This window comes from Acanthochromis polyacanthus, chromosome 4 (genome assembly GCF_021347895.1).
Source record: "Acanthochromis polyacanthus isolate Apoly-LR-REF ecotype Palm Island chromosome 4, KAUST_Apoly_ChrSc, whole genome shotgun sequence".
NCBI classification, from domain to species: Eukaryota; Metazoa; Chordata; class Actinopteri; family Pomacentridae; genus Acanthochromis; species Acanthochromis polyacanthus.
In genome coordinates this window covers 33830170-33855160 of record NC_067116.1, presented here as the reverse complement: position 1 = coordinate 33855160, position 24991 = coordinate 33830170, and the positions used below count along the sequence as shown (strand labels likewise).

Genomic DNA, 24991 nt, shown 5'->3' with positions numbered 1-24991 from the left:
CGTATTTCAATCATAAATTCTTAGAAGTGAAATATCTGAAATGCCAATGTTTTTCTTGCATATTTGAATATCAAACTAAATCCAAAGAGCACAAGTTGTGTGCTTCTCATTTAGATTTAAGCTCTCAAAGCTTCTTTCTAAACAAGATCAATCCTTTATGTCAATCAAACACATCCTTTGAAAACATGCAGGAAAGCGATAGAATTATCTCTGTGGTGCCACTTCATATTTCACCCCTCCTGCTGTGTGATAAGAAGAAAGAGGGATGGCTGCCCATCGGCGCATGTGGAGGACTTACGAATTAACATTTCCTATCAATCACCACCAAGGTCGACCAAGTGTCGGCACCGCTGAACGCACTGTCTGATATAGGTGGGAGCTGAGCTGGAAAGCAGCATTTTATATCAGATAAATAGCGGCAATAGGTTACCTTGATGCACGACCTCAGCAGTCCGCCGCATCAGACACCAGCAACCTTTGACAAATACATGTCCAGTTTCTCACAACAGGCTGTTATTTTTAGCATGGTAGAGAGTGACAATTAGATAAGGTGCATGAACAGCTTATACTTTTTTAATAAAAACAGGGTTCTCCAAGCAACATGCACCCGAATCAGGTGCTTCTATGGACTCTGATGACGTCAAAGGAGCCTGTAAACGTTTTATACAATTAAAGGCTGTGAATTCATCAGTTGTATAATTTAATTTTGCCATCCAGAAGTTCACAACTTTGTTTGAATGAGTACAAAATTGAGTGAAATTATCAGATGAATGTCAAAAGAAATAAAAGTGATAAAGCCCAGTATCTGGGTTCAATGGCAGCATCCAGTCTGCTGCTCGCTGACAAAATTAAACCTTCAGTATCTTCTTTGGAAATGCTTTTCAAAGCCTTTAGAACAGCTGCCTGCAGTTCATGCTTGTTTTCACGAGATAAAATGCTCAAGAGGGTTTAAATGTGATGACTGCCTCGGCCAGTCTGAGACCTTCCAGCCTTTTTTTTGCACTCTTAAAAGTTTAGGTTGCACAAGCAGGGCTTTTGAGGTCATTGTGTTGTTGCAGGGTAAAGGTCCAGGAATTGCTTTGCACTTGTGAATTCATCCTGCTATGAGTCAGCCGGTTCCAGCAGCAGCAGCTTCATGCCTGGGTCATGACACAACCTCCTCCATGTTTCACTGAGAAGGTGGGATGGTTTGGATCATTGACCCTCCCTGTCTTTTTCTTTCACTTTGGTAAATGTTCATATTGGTCTCATCTGGCCTGTATCTGACTTGTCTTTGTGCTTTATGGTCAGATTTTACTCTGGCCTTTCGATTCCTGCTGCTTATAAAAGTTAGCATCCTGCAGTGCAGCTATCAAAGTCAGGAACTCTTTACTGCTGTAAACCTGAGCTCTTTCTACCAGCACTGATGTTGCTCTCTGTTGTTTTGAGGTTCGTCACAGTGCAAAGGTTGCTCCTGTTATCAGCTGAAGCAGCTGTCATGTGGCCACCAAAAGCAGATTTTCTCATCATGCCGAATCGCCTACAGTTTGTGAGAATATTATATATTCTCCCCCAGAGATCAATACCGTCTGCAAAGCAACTGAAGTCATCCGATAAATTTAGGTGAGTATTAAGTGTCTCTGCAATGTAACACAAGTATCTAAAACGTAAGTTTGTGTTTCTATGCCCAATCTAGTTTCTGTAAAATTATGTTGAGTGGAGAAAAGACTTCCTCAGACATGCACAGTAGTCTCATTAACCACAACTTTTCTCTGCTTTCTAACCTTTATAAAGAAGTGATCTCAACTTTATGCAATAACTGTGTGAAACCAAACTATATGTCTCTATAGGTGAGTCCAGTTTTGCCTCTAACCCTGAGAAAAACACAAACCTTTTGATATTTATTTGTCCCCATCTGCTGGTCCATGGGGGAACTTCACAAGAAATGAATCAAAGACCAAAGTGTGGTGGTGACTGCTGTAAGCTCTGCTCCATCTAATATTTAATTTGATTTAAACATGAGTGTAATTCCCACTAGGGGCAGTTTCCAAATCCTGTTTCTGCTAATTTTGTTCACTAAAGTCTTGTCCAATATCATTCTCCCACTGTCCAACCATGAAAATCAGGAGAAGTCATCAAATATTGATGCTTTTTTGCTTTTCCCCTGTCAGTTTTGCTGTTCAGGCTACACATCCAGTATATTGTGACATATGCTGCCTGAAGGAAAGACCTGCAAACACAACTGTGGCCTGTGAAGGTATTTAATCTCTGCATGTTTTTCCCTGCAAAAAGTAACTGTAATTTCTTTATTTTTAATAGAATCTTAAAAAGCTTTTGAAACAATCAAGAACCAAAAGTAGGATTGTTGCTGTTGGTGGTCAAGATGCAAATAAAATACAACATATAAGTGTTTGTCAAAGAAACTAAACATGACTTTAAATAGGACTAGTGAGGGTTTAAACTGCATTTTTCTAAAAATAATGTACAATTAAAGAAGCACAGTGACCAAGTTAGTTAAAATTAACTCTTTGCTCAGTAAATCGGAGCATAAAAGCAGCTAAAAATATAGATTTAATTAGATTTTTCCCTAATAAAATTGATAAAACATTAAACGTCTAACCTAATAAAGTTTTTGATAACTCTTGGCGAAAATGTTGGAATTGTTAATGATTATTTTTTCAGTGGCTCCATGACTGAGGGGGGTCATGAGACCTTCACTGATACCCTGCTGCCCCTTTGTGCTTCAGACACAATAAACCACATGTAACACGCATCACATAGTGAGAGGACGTCGCTGCAGGTGCAATTATATGCAGTTTCTCAAGAATGATAGTCATTTGTGCACCCTAAAAGAGTTGATTTTAAAAAATGATCCTCTGCAGCTTACAGTCTCTGAATTTACACTGTGACCATGTGGAGGCAGCAGGGTGTCACTCAACTCAGCACAGCATTTTGGCTTTATTTCCTAACAAGTCCAGATATATGTTATCTTAAGTATAAAGGGGCTTTCTGTACTGCTAAAGGTCTAAGTGGATGATGTAGTTGTCACTGCTCTTCTACGAGGAAATTCAAAATATGTCGTTAGTGCTTGCTTCAATCTTTCAAACTGTCTTTTTTTGACTAAAAAGATGCAGGCCTTCCGTCGCCTCCAACGTCTGTGTCACTTTGGCCGTAACCCAGATAGCTGCTTGGTCTCACCGCACCGGGGAGCTTCAACTAGTCTGGACGAGTTTTAACAGCTGGGTTTTATGGTTTTATGGATTACAACACAGCCTACACACACCATAGTAATACATGCCACCCCCTCCCACCCCTTCAGCCTCAACATGAGGGCAAACCGTGTGACCCTTCATGGACTGTGCCAGCATGGCAGATAGACTCATCAACTCACAGGCCCTGCAGGCAATCACTGACTGGTACCGTAACAATCCTCAACAAAACATTCCAGATGCTTATAAGAGGATGAGGAGAATACTTTATACAGTCTTATACAGGGAGGAGGGAGATGATACGAGTTTGAAGTAAATAGGGTTTAAAAACGGAGGAAAAAAGACAAAGACAAGAGAGAAATACATAATCACAGGCCTGATCATGCAGCAGTTTGATCAGCATGTGGGTGGAGGGACAATGAAAGCAGCATTCCAAAGGTTAAAGGTAAGAATCGGCCGATCTTTCCATCATATGTGGGTCTCCTGAAGTCACACGGAGAGAAAAGCACTGCAACAAATCTAATAGGTTAGTCAATAAATAACTCGGCAAACTTTAAAATACAGCCTCTTTAAGAATTTGACTCGAGCACGACTGTGTACGCCGCAGAGAGGTCAAGGTCGCAGCCAGAAATGCCTTTGGAGCCAATCATATTTCCATTACACAGAATATTACTGCTCATAACTGCACAGAAGCTGAGCCTCTGGGCTTAGGCACACACAGGTAATTATCAGAGAGATAAATAGATATTTAATCAATAATCAGCTAATGATAATACACCACACCTGGCTTTTATGTCTTTTATCTGCCAGATAATTATGAGCCACTAAGAGTTACTTCGGGTGAAATGAAGTAATGTTCAAATTATGTAAGTGTATCAGGGATTTAGTTCAATCACAAGGAAAACATTTATCATATATTCATTTTATAACAATATTCCAGCTTTTTTATGAGGTACAGGTTGACAGGTTTGTGTTGTAAAAAAAACAGACAAAAGACCCCGACTTTAACATGTTTTTTTTCACATATTTTAAGGAATATCATATACCGTCGTGTTTCCATTGTTCTTACAATATTGTATTTGATGTTGCTCCATTATTGCAATTCACAGCTTTGGGGTGAATGACAGAAATACTAAAGTCCAACTCGCTTCGGGGATTTCTAGCAGAAGCTTTGGGAAGTTTAAAGACTGGCAAAGTCCATGTAGGGAGGAGGCTGTGCTGGATGAACCAGTCAAACAGGACTTTCACCCAGGAAACAGCAGTTTGTGTTCTGCACAGAACCATATGTTGACGTCGAGAAATCGTTTCTACATTTAGGTCATTTTAGATTTTCCTTTTTCTAAGAATAATTTCCAGTTTTCAGTCTTAGTGTGGTAAAACTATTGGTTCGAGTTAATAAAAACGTTGTGGTTTGAGTTAAAATAGGTGTTTTCAGCTGTTTAATCAGTCAAATTTAGCACTTTTCAAACAAATCAACTGCAGTTCAAATGCTTTGCAAGAGACTGAAATAAAAATAGGATTTTAAAAATAGATTGAGAGTCTAAAGTATGCCAAAACACTGGAATAAGATAAGATTTTTTATAATTAATAATACATTTTATTCTTAACAGAGTGTTTGGCCCCTTTTACTCCTTTACATTAATCTGAATGATCTCTGGTCACTTTTCTATTAAAGTTGCAACAATAATCCTACAAGGTTGAATCGAACAATATGTGTGTTACTTTGAACAGCACTAGTCTGAATTACATCATATTAAGAGAAAGGCAAACACAAAATTATAATTTAATGATGGAGAATGTTGTTACAAATTGTGTGCAACAAAAAAGTCAAAGAAATACGCTGTGAATAACTTGATCACATTGAATTGTATCTAAACAGCACAAAATATTTAGTCTGACTCTTTGGATGTAGACTGCAGGGAATACCACGCATTTCATGTGCTTTTTCCTGATCCTGTACTATTTATTAGTTTAGAAATATTCTTTATTTTGGAAAACAACAACAAACACCTCTAGGAGAGAAATATATTCCACTGAAAGTTTAAATTTACAGAAGGTGTTTGGATTTAATAAAGCAGCCCTGCTACATATTTTTGTTTTCTTGTGTTTTGTGAGTTTGCCATTTTAATTCCAGCACTCACTGCCCTGCATGCAAATGATACAACAAAACCCCTGACACCAATATGATTGTGATTGGGGGAAAAAAGAATATTTTTCCTGTATAACAAAATAATTATGAGATGCAGCCAGGCAGCCAGATTTTGCAGAATGGTTTGGGTCAAGCAAAACTATCCCAATTCAGACACGAATTGTGGGTCACATTTACACATTTTAAGCACTTTCTGAGCTTTTGTTCGTTAAGATTAGGGTTCAACTCAGGGAGAGGGAGTCATTCATCGCAGTTACGTGGCATGCAATGACATGCAAATTGAAAAAAAATATTCTGACCACACATGCAGTGGCTCGATGTCTCATTAATATCTGCTTTTTATGATTCAAGGCTGCTGTAAAATCTGTGACATAATCATTTCTATTCAATTGCAGGCTGTTCTAAACAACAATAACATGAGAAAAAAAGCTTATCTGGAACACCCTCACGTTGTCCATCATGTTGTAGTAGGAAAACTCGCCCCTTTTCCATTATACGTAATCTAATGCACTGTCCAATCACGTGTACAGCACACACTGTGGCTCTGTGTGTTATTGTGGTGGGTATGTATGGAGCCGTGACGAACACTGACGTAGAAGTGACTGATGTCTGAATGACAGAATGCTGTCGGAAAGGCCTGAAGGCAAATTTCTCCCATCCATGCATTTTTGTCACAATCTCAATGTTTGTATTTTAGTATCTTTTTCCATGAGTTGCAAAACTACAATACCACAGCAAGGGAGTTGGTCAGTTAAAACAACAATTAAGATCTAGTGGAATAATATATTGCGGTTTATTTTTAATGCTGTGCTGCTGAAGCAAAACGATTTCTGTGATTTAAAATGTGTTTTAATGTCAGGTCTCAACAAATTATTCAAATTCTAAAGTGCATTCTGATTTTTGCACGCTTTTTTAATAGATGACATGAATTCAGGATTCAGTTTGTTTTTCCTGTAATGTACATTTTAATTTTAAAAGTGTGCTGCTTTGCTCACATTTTACTTAATCTTTGAATCATGATAAAACTTTCTGTGATCTTCAAATATAATTCCTGTAAGTATTATTCATTATTTGTATTTGTATTTGTATCGGGGCCGCAGGGATTCATCACGTTGCGTTAGCAGACAACAAAGTCTGTGTCAGCGAGAGTTTCTGTGTGTGTGTGTGTGTGTTTGTGTGTGGTTGTTGTGTGGGTGTTTGAATTTTTATTTGTATGTCCTGTTGTTTTGCTGAGGCCTGTGTACGTGATACAGCCTACAGCTGCAATCATCTTATTGGTTGTGTAGCAGTCAAGCGGTGCAGGATAATGATTGATTGCTGGTTATGAGCTGCTGTTTTGAAGCTACAAGATACAGGATCAGTTTCATTAGCTGCTGAGACGACTATAAAAAAAACGCAAAGTCACAAAGAAGGCCTCTTTTTTTTTTCTTTTTTAGTAATTTCATTTCAGTGTAGACTACTGGTGTGTTTTTCACTTACAAGTTTGCCACTTGAAAAGAGATAAAAGGGGCAACAGAAGAATATGACAGGCTTTTTAGACGTGTGCAGCTAAACATCCAGAGGGATCAAAATTGTAGGGAGCACACAAAATTAAATCTAGCAACCAAAGTAGATTAAATGCATGAGGGACTTTTGTGGCCGCCTTTGGAGTTCATTTTCAGAGACTCAAGTCATTAGAAGTTCAGTTTTTAGAAGAAAACATCATCACCACTCAAGCAAGTCCCACATCTACCATAAAATCAGCCGCTGCACTCAGAGCTTACATGGAAAACTAAAACAAGAATCACGTACCAATTATGTGCTGCGATAATAACAACAATCATCATCTGTTATTAGAGATTTAAATATATTTACTGAGAATTCAGCTGAAATAAAAAATGCTTTAAGTCTGTAAAGTGGATTTATTTCCATCAACTCAGTGAACCCTCTTTTTCTTTTTTCTTTTTTTTTTACAATGCGATGTTAAAACTCTGATTATTTTATTGCACTTTGGGAGTAACTGCAACAAGATTGGAGTTTAATCATTTACTCATATTCACACCATTTATTTTATGTGTAATACGCTGTGTTGCTACAGCCCTATCTCTGCCCTATCTCTCACTATAAACTTGGACTAATGCAGTTACCAATAAACATGAAAGGTTGTCTGTGTGTTTATTGTGTGTGTAAATGTGTGTGTGCACATGTTATCTAAGGAGCTGCAAACCTGTGCATGTGTGTGGGTGGAAGAGATGATCAGAGCGTGAGTGTGCATGGCCGGGCCGGTGTATGAAGACAATGGATTTAGATAAGACGCATGCAACTAGAGCTATACATTATATTAAATGGGAGCACTCACTGGTGGCTGTAATTATAAGTAAATACATTAATAAGTGAATGAATAGGGAAATGTACAATTCTGTGTGACAGAAAAGAAATGAGCTCATACTTTTTTTTTGTAGTATCTGACAACATGGGTCAGGACAACTTGCAATGAACATTAGTTTTATCTAAAAAAGAAAGCATATTTGTGACCTCTCATTACATTTCATTGTGTTTGTGTGGATATGAGATGTTCAAGTTAAAAAGTCCTGGAGAGATGAAACCATCGAGCATTTTTTAGAACGAAAATTACAAAAAAAGTGCAAAATATGACATAAAAAACGGATTATTCTTTGAGGGAGCTCGGAACCTCTGAAATTTGCATATTTCAGTGAGGAAAATTCCAAAGAAAATGCAGAATAATGCTCCATTTGGGGCTGCACAGTGGCCTAGTGGTTAGCGCTTTCACCTTGCAGCAAGAAGATCCCCGGTTCAAATTCCGGGGTGGGCCTGGGATCTTTCTGCATGGAGTTTGGATGTTCTCCCTGTACATGCGTGGGTTTTACTCCGGCTTCCTCCCACAGTCCAGAAATATGCTGAGGTTAATTGATGACTCTAAATTGCCTGTAGGTGGGAATGTCTGTCTGTATATGTAGCCCTGTGACAGACTGGCGACCTGTCCAGGGTGTCCCCTGCCTTCGCCCCAGTCAGCTGGGATAGGCTCCAGCACCCCCCGCGACCCTAGTGAGGATAAAGCGGTATGTAGAGAATGGATGGATGGATGGATGTTCCATTTGCAGCCACCAGGAGGCAGCTCGCTTGGTTTCATTTGCACTTTGATTAAAAGTCTGCACAGGTGTTAACCGACAATATACTTAAAGGCTAGTTTTATTTTGGTCTGTAACCTCACTAAAACCGACTAATGTGTTATTAATGTCTATAACAATGATTAAATTACAAAATAAAAGCAGAATGAACTTTACTAAACTTCTCTTTTCCTCATTCCTCTCTCTGAAAACTCACCACATCATTCCTCTTTGCTTCATGGGCTTCCGCATACAGACGCACCGTCCAGGTACTTGGACTCTGCGCGACCTTTGCACTGCGCACAGCGGGTGTGCGCTCCTGGCTGCGCTATAAAAGCTGCGCTCCGGCTCGCTGAGAGCAACAGGTGAAGCTCAGGTGAAGCCTCCAGATCTCAGCTCTCAGCTCCGGGTTCAGCTACAGGTGCGTTCGATACTTCTCACTATTCTCCTCCTGTAACATGAGAAAATTGTTGTAATCGAGGAGATATTTGTCAGATATGAATAACTGGATGATTCAGGGAGGATGAGTTGCACCTGCGTTTGAAAAAAGAAAAGCAAAAACACAGCTGTTGGGATAGATTTTTACTATTCTGAGTATTTGTGGTAACTGTGACAGTGATGAAGATTGTGTTTGGCTTATTCTGAGAGCTTTTTAAGTCGTCAGTCAGCCTTGGAAGTTTAGGTTGATCGGACACAGTAGTGTTGAGGATGTAGGATTTCACGTTGTGTTTTTCTTGACACAACAGTTTATCATCTATGAAACACTGCCACATACTGCTTTTAAATTGCTCTGCTTGAAAATACATGCAATTTTCTATTGTTTCCATCTTTTGTATCTTTTTCCCAGACAGTCATGGCTCCAAGACCAGAAGTGGAGACAGATTCCTCCCATGCTCGCGGTATATCCTTTTATTTTCTTTTGGCAACTTTCTCAAACAGTTACTTGCAGCGTCTTTTTCCTCCTAACATTCCTTCTTCCTGCCCTGAATTAGATGACAAAGCTAAGGCTAATGATTCCGCCATCCTGCCGGCTTACTCCACCGTGGACCTGATAAAAGAGGAACCAGAGGAGGTGGATCCCTGGGAGCTCCCAGAGCTCAAAGACACTGGGGTCAAGTGGGCAGGTGAGGCAGCTTGCCATTCTAGCTGCCCTTTGTAATGTCAGTACCTTCACAAAACCTGACTCCGATTCACTGCTTTGTGTTTTTTTCTTTCTTACAGAGCTGGATACTAAAGGAAAGGTGATGAGAGTACTGTCTGGTATTGTGAAGATAGTTCTGCTGCTTGGATTTCTCTACCTGTTTATCTGCTCGTTGGATGTTCTGAGCTCTGCTTTCCAGCTAGTCGGAGGTAAAAACGAAAAAAACACACCTAGCTCTGCATATTTCTTTACTTAACTCTCCTGTTGTCTTCATTTACGGGCACCAAAATATATTGTTTCCTTGTCTGAAATAAATCCAAAAATTCAGCAAAAGGAATTCCCCAAATTTCTGAAAATTTGCAAAACCTTCAGGAAGAAAATTTCGATAATTCCTTGAAAGTTTTTTTTTTTTTTTTTTTTTTTTAAATCCCATAATTTGGCAAGACAATTCTTGGAAATATTTTCTAAAAATGAGTAAAAATCTTCCAAAAAAATCCTAAAAATATCTAAAGTGATTACATATATATCAGTAAAACTTCTGATATTTTCTTTAAGAACATTCACATAAAAATCAACCAAAATCCAGCGAAATTCGCTGGATTTTGGTTGATTTTTATGTGAATGTTCTTAAGAAACATTTCTAACATTTCTTTTTTCCACTAAGAAATGTTCAAAGATTTCCCAAAAATGTTGAAAATGTCGACATTAGAAGTTTCACTGTGAAAACCTTTTTTTCCACATTTTTAAAGTTTAAAACGGGTCAATTTTAACCCGCGGGACGACACGAGGGTTAATAATGCCAGGTCCAACAAAATGTAATGTAATGTGAATGGAGTTCTGTGTTTTTGACCTGAGGGTGTGTCTGTGTGTGCAGGCAAAGCTGCTGGTGACATCTTCCAGGACAATGTTGTGTTGTCCAACCCCGTGGCAGGCCTGGTCATCGGTGTGTTAGTCACAGTGCTTGTACAGAGCTCCAGCACCTCCTCCTCTATTGTGGTCAGCATGGTCTCCTCTGGATGTAAGCAGACACACACACAGGCGTAGAAGACACATGCACACACTTGCACTTGAAATGCGCACAAATGAATTGACTCGGCTACTCGGACACGTGTGAAGTTTGAAGGGATTTCAAATCATATAAGACAAGGACAGGCAGAAGATTTCAGTCTGTGAATAGCGGCAGCTGTATTAATGTGATGCTTCTCGTCTTGTTTAGTGCTAGAAGTCAAGACTGCAGTGCCAATCATCATGGGAGCTAACATTGGAACATCTGTCACCAACACTATTGTGGCTATGATGCAGGCAGCAGATCGAAATGAGTTCCGCAGGTAAATCAGAGCATTTTATTAATTATTAATCTGTAAGGGATTAAACTAACTCTACAAAACGTTTCTGGCAACAAGATTCAAGAGTGTTTTCCTTCACTTCCAGGGCATTTGCAGGTGCTACTGTCCACGACTTCTTCAACTGGCTGTCTGTCCTGGTTCTTCTGCCCCTAGAAGTTGCCTCTGGCGCTCTGTTCGAACTCAGCCGCCTCATCATCCAGTCTTTCAATATCCAGAGTGGAGAGGACGCCCCCGAATTGCTCAACGTCATCACAGACCCCCTCACAGACTCCATCATTCAGGTATTTATCAAGTCATGAAGGAGGTGCAGCAATATTACAATAAGAAATACCTTTTTTTTTATAAAAACAAAACAAAACAAACCCTAAATTCCTCTTCTCCTAGCTGGACAAAGATGTTATCAATGACATTGCCATCGGTATCCCGGAGGCCAGGAACAGAAGTCTGATCAAAATATGGTGCAAAACAGAGCAAAACACGGTAAGAAATCAACAAGAGCTGCATCACATGCATTAAATTATTAGCTACAAGAGTGAAAACACATTATCAAGCTATGGTTACCTCTGCTTCTCTTAATGACTGATATTGTCCTTCTCATATTGTGACCACAGTGATTCTGCTGTTAGATCATACTTTCTAAAAAGGTGGCATTCTGTGTACAGTCATTAAAAGATAATTATCAGCAGCTGCATTAATAATTACTGTGCTGTCTGTGCTGTTTTTGCCGTCTCTCTCAGACTTTCTGGAATGAGACACTGGCGAACTGCACTGCCCCTTCCATTTGTTTGGTTGAGAAGAACATGACTTTCACTGAAAACATAGAGAAATGTAAGTGTGCTTCCTGGCCTCCTTTTTAGGGGGTACAAAAAAGAACATTTACAAAGCAATTAGGATTACCTGATCCACTAAAGCTCACTGAAACATGAGAGAGCCATTCGGGCCACAACGACCTCCTTCATCTAGATCCTCTGATGTCTGGACAATGACTACCTTTGAGATGTTGTAGTGACTCAGCTAAATACTCTCCCCCAACCTGTCTGTCCGCTCAATAGCTCCATTCATGCTCTGTCGCTGAAGCATCGCAGTGAAGTGTCACATGACCATAAAATGGATCACTTCTTCAAAGAATGCTGCCCCCAATTAAAGTTAATGAATTGGTGCTTGGTTTTTTAAACAGAAAAACTCTTCATTTTTTAATTTGATAAGATGAGAAGCTAGTCACGACCTCTCGGCTTGTTTTACAGTGAAAATGAACAGCAGTGTTGAGGGAGTTATGCTGGCAAGTACTGTATGAGAGATGAAACTTCAAGATATTGAAGTCAAAGAAATGCAGCAAGTTAATCAACACTAACAGGGCAAAAATAGTTTATTACATCAGAAAATACTTTTTATATTTGTATATTTATCTAATTTCTATGTTTAATTTTAGTCATTTGCTGCCCACTGATAGTCATGTAGCTAGCAAAGAGTTGCTGAAAAGCTGCAGACTGAATCATAGATTAACATGTGATGTTACACAGAAGGGCTTACGTCAGTTCCACATACATACCATGCACTGAATCCAGTTGCCTAATATTATGTAGGTCTGTCTTGTGCTGCCAAAATGACATAGAACCTCTGGGGGTGCCTGGTTGGTTCTGACACCAGGACTGTAGCAGCAGATCCTTTGGGTCCTGTGGGTTGCAGGGTGGGGCCTCCACAACTCAGGCACATGTTGGGGGATGCCACTGGTAAGGGGGAGTCTTGCCACTGTCATGGAAGGGAGTAGTTGGTAACAATGTCTAGGTGGGGGGTACGTGTCAAAGTAACATCCACATTAATGCTAGGACTACAGGAAGATGAGCATTGCATTCTAACGAGATGATCAGTTTCATTCAGCTCACCTGTCAGTGTTTTAATATTGCAACTGATGAGTGTATGTCTCTGCATGGTGGTGCCATCACCTTTAGTTTTAGATCAGACCGCATTGAAAGCTCTGCTGTACCTGTCGCTTCAGAAATGTACCTCATCTACACAATAGAATATAAAGATGGACAAACCTTCCGTGACAGCAGTCATACGCTTAGTGAACAGCAGTGGTAGCTGTAGCCGTCGCCATCTTGGCACTGCCTGACTCTATTAACGTCCAGCTAATCCAAAAATGAGCAAAGAGGTACAGTCATGCAAATCTCCCAGGGCCATAAACTGTCCTATGAAGCCACTCACTTGTTACTCCAAGCAGCTACACCTGTAAACATGCATAACTTTAGGCCTTAATCCAGTAATAATTGGTGGGCTATTAAAAAATTTAAATCTGAACACTTGTCATGAATAGGGAAATTGGTGTTACAGAACAAAATAGTTTTTGTACCAGGCTGTAAACATGATTATTTCTGCTGTAAAGCTGGGCATTGTATCATGGGGGTCTATGGGGACTGACTGGCTTTTGGAGGCCACCTGAAGTGGCAATTCAAAGAAGCACAATATTTTTTGTTCACGTTTGTGTCGCCTTCATTTTTTAGCTCCAGAATTTGCCTCTTAGCGTGGGTGCCATGGCACTACTGAATCATTCATAGAGCCTCAAGCTTTTTGATTTAGAAAACAGCAAGATCAACCAACCTCTACTGAGAAATACAGTTGATCTAGTGGCGGTGCTACTGCCTAGCACAGATGAATACCCTTCTTTATCTCACAAAATAACATTCCTGTTGTTTCAGCTCCATTTTTCAAAGTGCTTTGTTTTAAAGTGACTCACCCGCATTAGACTATTTTTAGCTGTCACATAATGCAAGCTTAGAGTGGACACTTAAATGTCAATCATCTCTTTGCAGGCAGACACATCTTCGTCAATGCGAACTTGCCAGACCTGGCAGTGGGCCTCATCCTCTTGGCTGTGTCTTTGTTTGTCCTCTGCTCCTGCCTCATCCTCATTGTCAAGCTGCTCAACTCCATGCTGAAAGGACAGGTGGCTGTGGTCATCAAGAAGGTGCTCAACACAGGTACAAAAACACGACAAATGAGCATCTTCTCTGTATTCTCTGCGCATCCTGTTTGATAGTCGGCACATCTGCTTTGGTGGTGATGCCTGATGAGCAACACAGGTACAGCCTTCCTGTTGCTTCTGGCTCACCTCCAGGTACAGCAGTCCTGTTGTGTGACAGAGAAAGCTCAGGCACAAATACTGTTCTGACAGAAATCCTCTTTTGCTCTGTTTATGTGGTCATAATGCGAGGGATCACACTGTGTTCACTTAGTCGGGTTTATTTCTCACCTCCTCTGTTTCTGTTTACCGACAGACTTCCCCTTCCCCTTCGCATGGGTTACAGGCTATCTTGCAATTCTGGTCGGGGCTGGGATGACCTTCCTTGTTCAGAGCAGCTCCATCTTCACCTCAGCTATAACACCACTTGTTGGTAAGTCGCCATTTGTACATTTATATTCCTTCTCTTCGTCATCTTTTGTAATATACCAGAAGTTAAATTGTGCCAATCTTTCACTAGGTATTGGTGTCATTAGCCTCGAGAGAGCTTATCCTCTGACCCTGGGGTCCAATATTGGTACAACAACCACTGCTATACTTGCTGCTATGGCTAGTCCTGGAGACAAGTTAGCCAACTCCCTGCAGGTAAGATGCAATTCAGAGTTGCTGTTATGTGACACTTTACAGTCATGCTAGCAATGAAGCTGATTTGTCAGTTAGTCCATGCTGAAATATCTCTGCAACAACTGGACAGATTGTGATGAACTTTGCCCCAGACATTCATTGTCCCCTGAGGATGAGTTCTCCACACTTTGATGTTTCATTTATCACTAGGTTTAGACCAAATATCTGCACAATCCCACCAGCTCAGTTGTTCTTTGTGCTTGCTGCTAATTAGCAAATGTTAGCATGCTAACATCAGAAAATGTAGCAAAACATAAACATAAAAGAGCTAAAAGCTAATATGTATTGTGAGGATTTTAGCACCTATGTTCGGTCCCAGTGAACTGCTAACAATGCTGTACATTCTATTTTCTTGATTAAGCTTTGTTTATCATGTGATTTTTTTTTGTGTGTGTGTATTTTTTGTTTAGATTGCAATCTGCCACTTCTTCTTCAACATCATGGGCATCATATTGTGGTACCCAATCCCCTTCATGCGAGTGCCCATCAGGCTGGCAAGAGGGCTCGGAAACCGAACCGCCAAATACCGCTGGTTTGCTGCCTTCTACCTTATCCTGTGCTTCTTGGTTTTACCTCTGCTTATATTCGCCCTATCGCTGGCAGGCTGGCAAGTGCTGGTTGGCGTCGGCGTGCCAATCGTTGTTCTGCTTGTCTTTGTGATTATCGTCAATGTGATGCAGTCCCGCTGGCCCCGCTACCTGCCCAAGGTCCTGAGAAACTGGAACTTCTTGCCGCGGCCCATGCACTCCATGGCACCGTGGGACAGAATGGTGACCTCGTCCTTAACCTTCTGTGGCACACGTTGTTGCTGCTGCTGCAAAAACTGCAAATGCTGCCATTGCTGCCAAAAAAATGAGGAGGTTGAACAGATCAGGAGAAACAGCAAGACGAGCCTGGAGATGTACGATAATCCAGCCATGTCTAAAGACGAAGAGCATGGCAAATCAACACGTATATAATGTTATTAAATTAAATTTGCATCTGCAAGCAATGCTAAATGCAATAATGTACTTGTAGCACACTTGTAATTGTTTATCACTTCTCAGGTTGTGGTATGTCATTGATTCCCTTTTATCGGATGATACACCGAGCACCGTAGTAAACACTGTTGCTATCTTGCTGTAGAGTATGAACAGAGGTGTTGTATATATTCTTATGAACCCACTGTTGCTGGGCATGTGATATGCATTCTATAATGGTTTCAATATTTTGCCCAGATTCGCTGTCTGCTATGACATAACTATGGGTGGCTGCGAATGCTGGGATGTATTTTTATATTTTATGTGGAATGTGGTTTTATTGTCAACTCTGACCATTTCACCGTCAGATGTTTAATGTAGCATTTAAGATATAATATTATTAACATGTTGTGTTATCTTTCAGTATTTAATACGATGTAATAATGTAAATAACAATAAAAAATAATATGTAAATAATAAAATTGCTATTTTTAAAGTGCAGTTTTGTTCCTTTTTTTCATCTGCTTGCAACGCTTATGTGAATAACCTAGACTTGACCAAAAAGTCTGAGTTTTTATAGTTATTGATAGGACCTTTTAATCAATTTATTTAGAAGATACATTGTAAGCATGCGAAAAGAAATGGCCTCTGTGGAGATAAGATTCCCACTTTCATATTTGATGCGCCTTTGAACAGCAAGTTTGCGAGGACTGCAGACAGAAACACAAAACAAAGTTTAACTACAACTTAATTGCAGCAACATAATCCGGTTCGATCTTGATTTCATTAGTTTTAATGAAAACGAATGGAGGAAGATACTCAACAATGCTTTTAGATGCTGTTTTCAAATTGAAATGAATTTGAAAGACATTTGAAATGCAGTTATACGCAGGTATGACTTTGGTAAAAATCACATCAGATGAGGCCTTAAACAGCCTCAGATGGTTCTGTATGTGCTGTCGTTCTCTGACCTTGTGAGTCCAATCAAAATCTCCACTCCTTTCACACCACCACCCACGTTGCTGCACCTGAACACTGCCCATCCTGTATTTACGAGGTCTAGGAGCAGCAGTGGACTTCAAGTACAGGACATTCGTATCAAAGGAAGACTTTAACCACGTTCTTTATTGCTGTATTTATTCCTTGATAATTATTAATTGTCACTAGGTGTCAGGGCAGTGGACAGTGCTGACCCAGTTGCGTCACTGATTGCAGGATCATTGCAGACTTTTCATTACAAAATTAATAAATTATTAAATGACTCATAGAGGCAACACTTTTAAGAGTCTGTGCCTTTATTACATCTAACATACAGCTCCATTATATTCACCACTTTCGTCAGCTTTAATGAGCATACTGGGTTTTTGTCAGGCCAAACAGTGTGACAACTTAGTGAGTGCACTGGCAACATGAAACATATAATTATTTTCAGATATTTCATTTATTTGTGCCAAACATCAAGGGCTTCACTGCTCTATGAGCAATATCTGAAGGCCCAGTGAAAGCAGAGTAGTGAACAACCCATGTACCACACACTGATGCTGGTCAGAAGGTAGTTTTTCTGTTATCAGTGTGTGATTCTGGAGTTCAGGTAAAGTGCAACCCATTTTTATCTTCACTTCTCCAGAATTTCGCCATATTTCTACTTCAGTCACAGACATGTAGTTGCATAATTCAAAGGCAACGTTGGAGAGCACTGCAAGCACAGAATTAAATGCTATACACTACAACAGTGGCAGTAAACATAAATATTGAACCTTGCTTTGGAGAAGATAGCAGTTACAAAAGTCACGGACATTATAAAGTCCATAGTCTAAGAGCTGTGAGACGTATTTAATTTTGGCTGTTTGCTACTAATAAGAAACAAAAAGTCCCTGGTTTCATACGTTATAACCTTTACTGTGGCTTTGTTCTGCCACCGTTTTTCCAAAAATGCCTCCAGATTGTTCACAAAGAATCTGTATGCTGATTCAACACCATGGAGCCAGCATGACTTGCAATATGACTTATAATAGGCATATTAGATTCAGTTGTTCCACCTACCACATAACATTTATTATTATCACATTATTAAACAAGAAAAAATCATTCATATATATATATATATATATATGTATATATATATATATATATATATATATATATATATATATATGTATACATATATATATACATATATATGTATATATATATATATATATTTTTTTTTTTTTTTTTTTTTAATTGTAGTAATTTGGCAAATCAAGAAAGATTCACATTCAGTAGTTTATCACATGTCTCTAATGCTTTGCCAGGAACCTCTTCTTAGCCAGCAATAAACTGAATTATCAATATTCAAGGCCAATCATCAAGCTATCAACTCATTTGAAATGAGGCAACTCAAGAGAATAAGTGCTGACAATAAAATGTTTGTGACCTCTCCAACTACTCAGATCATAATCTGTTTATTTGTTCATTAGATCCAGTGTCTAATTAGATCCAGTGGCTAATGCTCTAAGAACAAAAGTGTCTTTGATGGGCTATCTAAAATATTTTGAGTTATATAACATTGTACACTTACAGCTTGTCATATTTCCATTAAGTGACTTCACCTTACACTGCTCAATACTTGTTCCAAGGCGCAATTGCTTAGTTAAAGTTTGGTGGACTTAAATTAGGTCAAAAAAGTGGGTCATGAGTAAAACCTAAATGCATTTCAGTTCAACATGTACAATGTGAATATAAATCTACTGTTTGTTGGTTTGCCATTTTTGCATGGACATGGTTCAGATTGATGAACATGTCAACAAAGTGTTTAGCAGTTTGCTGACAAGAAAAACCTAAATCCATCATTCACTTTTCTTTTTAGCTCTGTTGTTGGTCCCCACTAGCCTAGCCGCGCTAGACAACCCACGGCAACAAATTTAATTCTCTGCCTTGAGTCTTCAGACCTTGGTCTAGCGCGGCTAGGCTAGGTCCCCACCACCTCCTAGGTAAAAATCCGGCGGTGAAATTGTGTACAGGGTGCTTTTATGATTTTCTTTTTTTTTTTTTTTTTTTGCTGCTTTAGGTCCAGGCTTTATTTTAATGTAATTTCAGACATACAAAGTAAAGAGCAGGGGGAATTTTTATGTTTTCACGAACACTGTTACAACATGTAGCACAAGATACAAGATATAGTGCAAACAGCATATAGCACAATTTTGTGTAGTAACTGTACAGTATAGCAGATCAGATTCCCTTAATGTCATGTTAGGTTACTTAACATTGTGCTTTGTAAATATGCTGCTTTTTGTAGCCCCAAATATTTTTGATGGGAGCCGTGAGAGTCAATCAAAACAGTGAAAAACCAAAACAAAGCAAGGAAAGCTGTTGAAATAGACTGTGAATTCTTGTTGAGCTCTACGAGAAGTTTCTAGGCAATAAGGTGGTAGTTGTTTGTTACTTTGTCACTATGTGACACAGATTTCACATTTCAAGTACCTGTATCTATTTCTTTAAACCCTCTGTGAACATCACTATACATTGTAACCAGTTTTTCTCACTTGCAGCAGCTGTGTTTGTGTGAATATCTGAATAACAGGCGCCTTTTTCTTTTGTAAAACGATGGCTACGCTGGAAAAGTACTTCTAGTAAATTAGTGCTGCAATGGGTATCACTCTACCAATAATTAACAGTGTTACTCAGGCCAGACACATGAGCAATAAACCAGATATATGACCTTAAATAAACTGATATGAACATGATAAGATAGTATCTTCTTCTATCCAAACAGGTGCAACAAACATAATTGGAAGGTCAATGTCAATCAAGCCTGCCCACACAGCTGAGAATGTGACATATTCAGGAAAATGAGTGGAAACCCCTCAGAGAGTTACGTAGGGCAACTTTGCATTGAGAAATACTGCAAAATACTAATGTGCATGCTGTACAAAATACTCAGTAGGCCGCACACACTGATCTGATATACAGTCTTCTTTGAATGTTGACTTGTTTGTTACTCTTTTGGATATAAATGCTGAAAATAACTGAGAATATTCAGACCGCCTGTGTAGTGTAGCAGAGTCAGTTCTAAACTGAGCAACGTTATCAAGCCAGTCTGCTTATATTCAGCATCAGCTGATGTGTCTAAAGGATAAATCGACTTCTCTGTTTTTGTTTTATGTGAACACAGGTTGAAGTGTCTTTAAAGTGACTCTAATGCCTGTTGGAAGCACAGTTAATCTGGTTATTAACGGTAGTACTGATACAGTAGGCAAGTATGTAATTACTGGCTGCTGACGGGTGAAGGTCCACAGCAGCCATCCGACAAGTGAGGACACACTGGGACTGCGGCTGGACACAATCAGTTCCTCATTGTCAAGGTTTTTGTCACTGGAAAAAAAGTCTGTATGTGCACTTTACTTGATGGACTTAGTGAGGTTTTTAGGGAGGCATTTTAGCATGATTTAGTAGGCATAGCACAAGGTGTTGATGGCAGCACACTCTGTCACTGACATGATGTACTGGGTCACGTTGACTTCTTTTTCTGCTCTAAAATGTCAAAATGTGTTCTGTGAAAAAACACAGATTGTCCAGCAAAGCCAAATAATCAAAGACTGAAAGGATGAATATGGAATAGTTGAGTGTGAAATGTTCACTGCCTGGAGGCAAAAAAGCTCCAAGCACTCATAGTTTTGGCTAAAGTATGTCAAAAAATAATTGGAATATTTAATATTATGATTAAAATGATGATAATATATTTAGAAACACAGTAATTACATACAACAATTTCTAAAAAAAAAAAAAAAAAAAGATCTAAGGCTTTCTTCCGGCACAAGCAGATATAAAACAATGCATGTGCATATTAAAATAGAGCTGGGATACAACCCACGCGTAGCGGCAAAAATGGCCTTCATCAGGGTGTAATCACAGTACACTGTATTCCCCTTTAGTGGATACAGGATGACTGGAAAAACCTGAGCAGAAAGCCAATAAACTCTCTTGTGATAAATGTACAGTATGACCAGTAGATGACTTTACAGAATGTAAAAAAGGGGAAAACAATAATAATAGATAATAGAAATATACATTTTCAGCTCCTTAGTTAAGCTCATTTCTAAGCGACCCATTTCATTTTAGCAAGAACCGATATCTTATAGTTCCAATAAGCATTATTTGTCATATTGATTTGTATTATCCAGTATCAGCTAACTCCACTGAGAACAAACAATTCTCCAGCTCAGCAGTTCACATTAATGAGACTCTGTTTATGTCACTTAGTTACCTTGTGGTTGAAACTCTGTTAAAGTTTGTAATTTGCAACATAACACTGAAGAAAAATCACATTCTCAGTACATTTTTAGTCAGCTGGTGTCTGTTCCATTAGACACTGGTAAGGGGATGAAAGGATTTCTCTCCTATTTGAAGCAAAAATTTTGTCTGCCTTCCAAAATAGTGTAAACTGATATTTTATCCATCCATCCATCCATTCTCTATACACCGCTTTATCCTCACTAGGGTCGCGGATGATATTTTATTTATAAATAAAATAATGTTTTGTCTCAAAATGTCATGCTCGTACCTCCAAGTGATTAAAAAACTTCGTAGGCTTAAAGAATACTCAATACGAGCCTGCAAAGCAGCAGTTCTCTACCTTATTCTGGTTCAAAGTTGCTGCATCTCTGCGCTGACAAGAATCAGGCGTGTCTGAAGTCAGACCTACACCCAGCAACAACATCACGAGAAACCTGGAATACACATCAGTTTCACAGTGTGAAATGTAAGTGGTAAAAGCAACTTTTCACTTGATCTTTAAACATCTTCTAGTCCATTTGTGATTATAAAATGATTTGTCATTTTACAGGAAATACTGTTGATGAACCAACACGTGTCCCTTCCTGTAAATGCTGAAAACTCTGAGAGCATCAACACCTGAAAAACTACCAGACTGTGTTGCTACACTTTGGTTCCAGTCAGCAGCCTGACACTGAGTCTGAGAACAACTTCTACTACATAGTTATCCTCCTGAAAAACACTCTGAAATAATTCTGAGTAGATAACTACTGCACACACTGCCAGTAACTGTACTGGAAGCATTACAACTTGTGTTCAGTGTGAATACTATCACTCTCCACTGTGTGATTTGCTCCGACAAAGTGTAGCTTACTTTCCGCGGTGTGGGTGTTGACACGTTTTCCCCTGGAGGCCACCCGAACAAGCTCAGATGCACTCAGTCTGTGCATCAGGGTTGTGTGTGCTGAGAACATTCAGTACGTTTTATTAACTGCTGACATTTTTAGGCTAAGTGCTACTCTGACCTTGAATCAGTCGGAGCTCTGGGCTTGCATCATTTTAAAATGTTGATACTGTGTAAAAAATAGCTTGTTCTGCAGGGTTCAGGGAGCCTGATAACATTGCTGACTTATTTCACATTGTACTATCGCACATTAACTGTAGTGTTACATTTACACATTAAAAATTATCCCAGAGTCCAGCAGGTGTGAATCGCCAGAGGCAACGCCGGGAGCTGGAGCTGCTCTGGTCAGCCAAGGCTAAGAGCCAAACAGACAGATTCCCTGGAAGGCCTGCCTTTAGGTGTATATCTGCATGTACGCGTCTGTCTTCAAGCTGCTGAGTTCAGGTTAACCAATGAACACTCACTGGGCAGAATCGTGAAAATCTGCTGCTGCAATTTGAACGCCAACTGCCCATTTTCAATTATTGTTTCACAGCACAAAGCCTCACGATTCAAACAGTGTAAACCATTTCTAAATGCCAGAATCAATCGTTCCGCACTTTATAAAAAGAGTGTGCATAAAGCAAAATGGTAGTTCTTTCCTTTTCTGCCATATACAGCAGCACAGACTTTTAAATCAGCAAAGACAAAAAGCCTATTTTAGTTTTTGATGAAAATAGTGTGCAACTCACAGTAGTTTGTTTTCTTGTAAATAGGAGGTGAATATTTAGAGGTTAAACTGATTTATTAGCACTGTGACTACAATCACAGCTATTAGTGTTGAGTTTGGCAAAAAAAAAAAAAGTCCTTTCACTGAAGCCTACAGCAACACTGTAACCTCTCGAAAGCACCAAACTGGAACTAACAAATGCTATTCTTGGTCCTGGAGTATATTCATATGCCACAGATACAGTGCTGTGAAAAGGTATTTGCCTCCACATAAATATCTTCTATTTTTGCATATTTGTCACACTTTAATGTTCCAAATTAAGTGTGGAAATACGCAAAAACACAACATATCAGGAAAAGGGCAGATACTTTTTCACAGCACTGTACATGGCTTGATTTTCCATATATAGTGACTTAGTTGAGGCTTCTTAAGCATTTCAAAACTCAAGAAATTCTTCAAATGTGTTATTTAAAATTCACTTCACATAAAATGAAAAATTGAACAAGTAGTGTCTATGATCATCGGTGTGATAGAGCTAAAACATACTCATGCATATTTACAGAATGAAGCCTGCAGCAGGGCACGGTATTAACTTTAAATAATCATTTAAACAGACAGGTCTCACCGTATAAAAAGGGCAAACTTGAAGTTGAGGGAAAATACTAATTACCGAGTAGCTGCTTGAAATATTTAGGATTTTTATTTGCTTTTATCACCTAAGTGGAGATTATCGCTCACCAGATTGGTAGATACAGATGTTGCCAAAGTCCAGCTAAGGTTGCACACGGATACATGCTATTTTTAGATATATTGCAGCTAAGCAGGGCAGTATACTATAAGCATGTTATTGTTCTATCATTTTCCTGGATCTGTAGATTTTAGAGCTAAGGTAACATGGGTGATGAGGGAGTTGATCCATTGCTGTCACCTTTTAGTGTGACTTCTACAGACATCCACAGCAGAAAGTGTGCATGTGATATAGGCATAGTCGTGGAATATTATTAGTCCGGACATTGCGCGCATACCATGAACACGTGATACGGGTTGGTTTTAGACCACAGGACTTTGAAACATGTCCGGACCAAACCAAATATTAGGTTTTTTTTCTGAAAAAAGAATGCCTACTGGTGAATATTCCTCCATAATGGCCAAATATTCCAAAGGGTTCAATAAAAGTTTAATTCAGCTAGAAAAGAAAGAACAATGTGAAAGCTGTAAATCACTGGAAGTGTCAGTGTACGGTAACGCTGGTCAAAGTGTGCATTAGCCACGAACTATAGCACACAATGTGGCGATCCAAGGTCACATCAGCCAGCGTGTTATCTACTTATTAAATAATCAGCAGAAAATTCCATCTATTCATCACATAATTGCAAATCACACTCGACTAATGTCCACCTCTCTAGTGGACAGCAGTATTAGGCTTCATAACTTAAATAAATATAATAATCAGTGAAATAATATTAGACCAATGAAGATTTTCTGATCCACTGACTTTGGTGGTGCTTAAGGTCTGAGAATTCATAAGGAAGAAGTAGATGGTGAGTCACATTTACAATATCAAACTGTGACTTGAATAAAGAATGGTGTCAATGAGTAACAGGAATGGGTGAAAGAGCAGACAGCAGCTCCAACACAGAAGTGGTGAGTAGGAACAGATACATGTTAAGTTACAGCGACTTATTTTAGCGGGGAAAAAAAATGATTGAAAAGCTTCTTCTTAGACATACTCCTGGTTGATATATTTGATTTTTACTGACAACAGTGAAAGACTATGAAATTTAAACAGATATCAATGATGTCCAGATGATAAATTAACTTCTTCTTCTAGCACTAAAATAGTTTCCCCACACTGCCATCAGCCGTCAGTATTTTGTATTTAACATAATTAGCACACATCCATATACAGTAAAAATCAATGAGTCCGTATTACCTTCTTTGACAGAAATCTAGTCATTTTCCTGTTGTTTCTGACCATTTGATGATCTACAATACTTGAGCAAATAAAAAAAACGATGTTAAAAATATATATTTTTTAAATTTGCAGATCTTATAATTTTGCCGCTGATGACTTCCCTCTGGTCCAGTGGTGAAGCAACACAATTTTAACATTAATTAAAATTACTCAGATTGAGGTGTTAAAATGTTGTTCGCATGCCAAATCGCTGTAGGTGAAACAGCTTTTATTTAATATTGCTATGTAGAAATACACAAGAATTTAGACTTAATATTAATATAAAGAGTCTATAAAAAGTATTCACCCCATCAGGAAGTTGTCTTCATTTTGCTTTTTAACATTGAATCCTGGTCAATGTATTTAGACGTTTTGAAGAATTTACAAAAAAAAAAGACAACTTCATGGCAAAGAGAATGTTAAATAACTGAAAATGCAGAAAGTAAAAGGGAGGGCATTTTGAATATGTTAGAATGGATGACACCAGCATTTTGCTGAAAGCAGTGCTGTGCAGTGTAGAGCTGCAATTCTTAATCAATTTGTTGTCAACTATTAAATCCAGAAGAACTATTTTGATAATCACTTCACTTTAAAGAAGCAAAAGTTACAGTTTTCTGTACCCAGGTTCTTAAATTTGA

At 38.9% G+C, this 24991-nt stretch overlaps 1 protein-coding gene across 5 annotated transcripts; it reads left to right on the top strand.

Annotated features, from left to right (window-relative positions):
* Window positions 1–1138: 1138 nt before the first annotated feature.
* LOC110955339 (sodium-dependent phosphate transport protein 2B-like) lies at window positions 1139–16008 on the top strand. 5 transcript variants are annotated; one of them, XM_022200280.2, is made up of 16 exons: window positions 1139–1602; window positions 1830–1958; window positions 2151–2236; window positions 8701–8865; window positions 9296–9343; window positions 9437–9568; window positions 9666–9794; window positions 10460–10603; window positions 10802–10913; window positions 11017–11212; window positions 11316–11411; window positions 11669–11759; window positions 13742–13909; window positions 14207–14323; window positions 14411–14535; window positions 14985–16008. In XM_022200280.2, exons 5-16 carry the CDS (start codon window positions 9298–9300, stop codon window positions 15531–15533), a joined length of 1905 nt encoding a protein of 634 aa, XP_022055972.2. In that variant the 5' UTR covers window positions 1139–1602; window positions 1830–1958; window positions 2151–2236; window positions 8701–8865; window positions 9296–9297; the 3' UTR covers window positions 15534–16008. The 5 variants fall into 5 exon arrangements, with proteins under 5 accessions (XP_022055972.2, XP_022055968.2, XP_051803676.1 ...); XM_022200276.2 differs by having other exon boundaries at window positions 9292–9343; XM_051947716.1 differs by having other exon boundaries at window positions 1830–2236; window positions 9292–9343.
* Window positions 16009–24991: the final 8983 nt, after the last annotated feature.

Excerpts from the sequence above, each read along its gene's own strand:
- LOC110955339 (XM_022200280.2), top strand. The coding sequence starts at position 9,298 with ATGGCTCCAAGACCAGAAGTGGAGACAGATTCCTCCCATGCTCGCG. Across the intron at positions 11,213-11,315 it reads TCACAGACTCCATCATTCAG|CTGGACAAAGATGTTATCAA; the intron begins GTATTTATCAAG and ends CTCTTCTCCTAG. Across the intron at positions 13,910-14,206 it reads CAAGAAGGTGCTCAACACAG|ACTTCCCCTTCCCCTTCGCA; the intron begins GTACAAAAACAC and ends GTTTACCGACAG.